General features: G+C 36.7%; 1 protein-coding gene across 1 annotated transcript; it reads left to right on the forward strand.

The window, feature by feature from the left end:
* Positions 1–1,391: 1,391 nt before the first annotated feature.
* Positions 1,392–5,464, forward strand: LOC142760576 (homeobox protein Mix.1-like). Its single transcript, XM_075863765.1, has 3 exons — positions 1,392–1,635; positions 4,291–4,556; positions 4,784–5,464. Exons 1-3 carry the CDS (start codon positions 1,392–1,394, stop codon positions 5,462–5,464), a joined length of 1,191 nt encoding a protein of 396 aa, XP_075719880.1.
* Positions 5,465–5,673: the final 209 nt, after the last annotated feature.

Here is a 5,673-nt window from a genome sequence, read left to right on the forward strand (position 1 = left end):
TATGTGTTCATGTATGTTTGTATGTCTTTATGTGTATATGTATGTGTGTGTGTAGCTATTTATATATATATATATGTATGTGTGCATGTATGTATGTATGTGTTTGTAAAGGTATCTATGTGCGTAGGTATGTATATATATATATATATATATATATATATATATATATATATATATATATATATATAAGCAGCACTCTGCATCAAATTCCAACACGGTAATGGGTGGCTATGTATGTATGTATGTATATATATGTTGTCTATGCATGTGTGAATGTGTATAGCTATTTATGTATGTTTGTGTATGTATGTGTAGTTATGTATGTGTATATATATGTGGCTATGTATGTGTATGTTGTTTAAGCATGTGTGTAGCTCTGTATGTATGTGTATGTTGTTTAAGCATGTGTGTAGCTCTGTATGTATGTATATGTTGTGTATGCATGTGTGTAACTATGTATGTATGTATGTGTTGTTTATGCATGTGTGTAACTATGTATGTATGTATGTATGTATGTGTGTGTAGCTATGTATGGATGTGTATAGCTATGTATGAATGTATGTATGTATGTGTATGTACGTACGTACGTACGTACGTACGTACGTACGTACGTACGTACGTACGTACGTACGTACGTATGTGTATGTATGTATGTATATGTGTATGTATGTATGTATGTATGTATGTATGTATGTGTGTATGTATGTATGGGTGTTGTTTTTGTAAGTTTGTGCAGGAGCGAACAGAGACAGCTGATGACCCCTATGCAAGAGCAGTATATGGGCACCTTTCCCTCCAATAACTCATCATAGATCACCCCCTTACGTCTCTCTAACAATACAACAATTATGAGCTATAAAATGAATTAGTTCAGTCCCATTACATGCAATCAAATAGACAGTAGGAAGCTGCTTGTAGGGTGGCAGTGGGCCCGTGTGTGTGTTGGTCAAGGGCCAACTCCAATCTTTTCTAGCCCACCTTACAATACATACCCTACAATTTTATCATCCAAAATCCAATCCTTCTAAACCTAAATTGTATCTAATATTCCCATCCTATGCCCTGACTTGCCTCAATGAATTCTTTAGTGGGGTCAACCTAGACGGGTATTAACATAGAAGACAATTAGTAAGTAATATAAAGTTCATCTTCCCACCCCCTCTTGTCTGGACAATGTCAAGAAGTGTGCCAGCACTCCAGAGATGTGTATTGTGAGCTATTGTGGGGCTCCACCTGCAGGAAATAATGACTGACCCTCCTTACCTGATAACAATGGTGTCTAGAGCCCCCCACCGCTCGCAGCCAGGTTCACACCTCATGGCAAAATTTCACACCTCATTACTTTGATCATTGGGACCTTCCTTCCAAACCCCTATAAGAGTTGGAGACTCATGAGCTCAGGCACAAATCCCATTCCCACAACCACATTGGAAGCAGCAGGTGAGGAGCCCAACGTGAAGGTCCAGCTAATCCAAGAGGAGATGGCTGGATTTACCCAAGACCCTGAGGATTACTACCAGGCCTGCTTCCAGTCCAGCCCCGACCAAGTCACCTTCCCCGACCCCCAGGAGCAGTACATGGGGATGAACATGACCCCAATGCCGCAGAGCGAATTCCAGCAGAGCTGTGTTAAAGGTAAAGGTTGTATCATTGTGTTATTATTCATTGAATGTAGTACAATCCCCAGTACATCCCCAAATGGTATGCTGGGAGTTGCAGTAGTTGTATGGTAAATTTTCTAAATTTCTTTCATTCTGTTTTTTATAGTTTATCTCTTAGATCTAAGTTTATATCAATCTATCTATCTATCTATCTACCTACCTATCTATCTACCTATCTATCTATCTATCTATCTATCTATCTATCTATCTATCTATCTATCTATCTATCTATCTATCTATCTATCTATCTATCTATCTATCTATCTCATATCTATTTCATATCTATCTATCTATCTATCTATCTATCTATCTATCTATCTATCATCTACCTATCATCTATCTATCTCATATCTATCTATCTATCTATCTATCTATCTATCTATCTATCTCATATCTATCTATCTCATATCTATCTATCTATGTATCTATCTATCTATGTATCTATCTATCTATGTATCTATCTATCTATGTATCTATCTATCTATCTATCTATCTATCTATCTATCTATCTATCTATCTATCTATCTATCTATCTATCTATCTATCTATCTATCTATCTAGATAATATACTTTCTAAAAGTTATAACTACATGGACTTTTTATTTGATGTTGCTAAATTTGTAGACTTCTCTAAAAAACAAACAAAAAAAAAAAACGTTTATTAAAGTAAACGGTACAGAATAATACATTTGTACATTTTTATTCAAAAAAAATCCACATGATATAATTTCCAAAAACTGTCACCGTCTTTACAATGATGTTGCAAATTTTGTTTCTTTTTTTTCCTGGCCCCAAAAAATATATTTTAATATATAAATAAAAAAAGGTTAAAAAATAAACGAAAAAATAATTTACATCAACAGAGACATAAACGTTGTATTATGCTTCTATCTATATCATCTATCCATCTCATATCGATCTAAATAGGCAGCACTCCAAAAAAAAGAAGTGAAAAAAGTTTGGACTTTATTAGCCACGTGAAACGTTTCAGTCCTCGTGTCCAGTACATTTCTCAAGCCTGAACACGAGGACTGAAACGTTTCACGTGGCTAATAAAGTCCAAACTTTTTTCACTTCTTTTTTTTGGAGTGCTGCCTATTTTCTTATTATTGTATACCGAAGGCTTGCAGGCTGCAAGTGGTGGGCTCGGCACTATTCACCATTAATATATTTTGGTGCTGCTCTGATTTCATCTATCTATCTCATATCTATCTATCTATCTATCTATCTATCTATCTATCTATCTATCTATCTATCTATCTATCTATCTATCTATCTATCTATCTCATATCTATCTATCTATCTATCTATCTATCTATCTATCTATCTCTCTCTCTCATATCTATCTATCTATCTATCTATCTATCTATCTATCTATCTATCTATCTATCTATCTATCTATCTATCTATCTATCTATCTATCTATCTATCTATCTATCTATCTCATCTATCTATCTATCTCATATCTATCTATCTATCTATCTGTCTGTCTGTCTGTCTGTCTGTCTGTCTGTCTGTCTGTCTGTCTCTCTATCTATCTATCTATCTATCTATCTATCTATCTATCTATCTATCTATCTATCTATCTCTCTATCTCATATCTATCTCTCTCATATCTATCTATCTATCTATCTATCTATCTATCTATCTATCTATCTATCTATCTATCTATCTATCTATCTATCTGTCTGTCTGTCTGTCTGTCTGTCTGTCTGTCTGTCTGTCTGTCTGTCTGTCTGTCTCTCTGTCTATCTCATATCTATCTCATATCTATCTATCTATCTATCTATCTATCTATCTATCTATCTATCTATCTATCTATCTATCTATCTCTCTCATATCTATCTATCTCTCTCATATCTATCTATCTATCTATCTATCTATCTATCTATCTATCTGTCTGTCTGTCTGTCTGTCTGTCTGTCTCTCTATCTATCTATCTCTCTATCTCATATCTATCTATCTATCTATCTATCTATCTATCTATCTATCTATCTATCTATCTATCTATCTATCTATCTATCTATCTATCTATCTATCTATCTATCTATCTATCTATCTAGGAACAAGAGACACCAGATTTCTTGCTTTATATGTATAGTTTACTGATCAACAACGCATTGAAGGTTTACAATTAAGTTATATGGCAAGTGACAAGGATATTACAATAAGCTAAATTTTTATACACGAAAAATAGACTGTAAGTTTTGACACAAAAAAATTGGAAGAAGGGAAGGTAACAAATTACAAAGATTTTTGGTACGTTCAACCATTAAAGAGGACACAGGAAAGAGAAGGGGAGTGAAAAGAAAAACATTACTGATAATCAATACACACTAAGTATCAAAACTGGAGAAGTTACAAAAATATTCTGATTCCTATACTGTAGCGAATATGAATGATATTTAGGATATAATATGAATGATATTTCATATGGTTGTACAGAATATAGGTTCATATATGGGACTGCATTGGTATGTCATTAAGTTTCTTGAACAAAAACTTGTATGTTCACTTGTGACCTGAAAGGCTGGACACAGCGATCCGACCCCTTATGTTGTCTCTACTTAGCGCTTGCAAAAATCAAGTAGAATTAAAAAAAACCTTTGTTATTACATTATATTCATAGAAGAGACAAATGAACAAGCAATTGGTCTACAGAACTCCCTAGAAGGTTCCACATCCAAAAAGTTGCTGAAGCACCAGACACCGGTGGAGGCCACATCAGCCTTTTCTCTGGAACAAGTGCCTTTATCTCAGCGTAGGAAGAGGACCGTGTACAGTCAGCACCAGCTGGACGTCTTAGAAGAGTTTTTCCAAACCAACATGTACCCAGATATCCATCATCGAGAGGAACTGGCCAAACGCATCTATATTCCAGAGTCCAGGATCCAGGTATTGCAGGTTTATCACTAATATGTTTAAAGGGGATAGATATTTTGGTCATGTTGTAGTGCTTATGGGCAGAGAAGTAACTATAGGGGGTGGAGAGGTTGGGCCAAGGTGCCGGATGGTGACGCCAGGCCTTTCTACCACAGGAGGACACCAGGACTATAAATGGGATATAATGGTTGGGGGTATAGAGTTTGCAACTTACTTTGTTTTTTCTGCTTGTACGTCAGGTTTGGTTTCAAAACAGAAGAGGAAAAGTCAGACGTGAAAAGAGCAAATCAAGCCCTTTTAACAATGTGGGCACCTGTTACCCCAACATACTCCCACCGGTTATGCATTTAGGGCCAGCACCGACTCAATCTGAACAGCACCAGCCCATGATGCCCCAGCAGCAAGGTCAAACCACCATGAACTTACAGCAAGACATTTTTCGCCAGCCTCTTGATTCCATGCCATATCCTCCATATTCTTGTTCCCTGTCCCGAGAGAGGATAATGATGAGCCAAGTCTCGCCCAACGTCTACTACCAAAACCAACATGCAAACATCCAACAGCCCTTGTATAGAAACACCACCACCGACCTGAATGACAAGGCGGTGGACCTGAGCCTTAGACCCAACCAGATGCCTACACAACTCAACTTTATGGCGGACTTTAACACCATCCCACCCAACAAGACCATCACACCAGACATGAATATAAAAATCCCAGCCATCCCGATGTCTACACAATCCAGAGGTACCAGTAGAGTGAATCCCTCAACCGTTCTATTTCGATATAAGATGTCAAGCATTGAGAATACCATATGTGAGCAACGTTCTCCTGATTTTGATTCTGGTGTTAGTGACAGATCTCCAGAATCGGAGTCTGATTCGAAAGAAACCATCTCCTCCGTCGTCTGTGGTCTATAAATTGATGAGCCATTCTGGAACCAAGAACATGGAGTAGGAATGAGTTTTGGAGGTCTTCAACTGCTACCATGGACAATAAAGATCTCCATTAACTGCTCCAATGCAACAGGTCTATGGACATTATATGAACTTTCAACTTGGGAACTGTGTGGGATAATATTTCAGGTTGAAGAAGAGTCGAGATCATGGAAACCAGACGGTGAAGAACA

This window comes from Rhinoderma darwinii, chromosome 4 (assembly GCF_050947455.1).
Source record: "Rhinoderma darwinii isolate aRhiDar2 chromosome 4, aRhiDar2.hap1, whole genome shotgun sequence".
Lineage (NCBI taxonomy): Eukaryota > Metazoa > Chordata > Amphibia > Anura > Rhinodermatidae > Rhinoderma > Rhinoderma darwinii.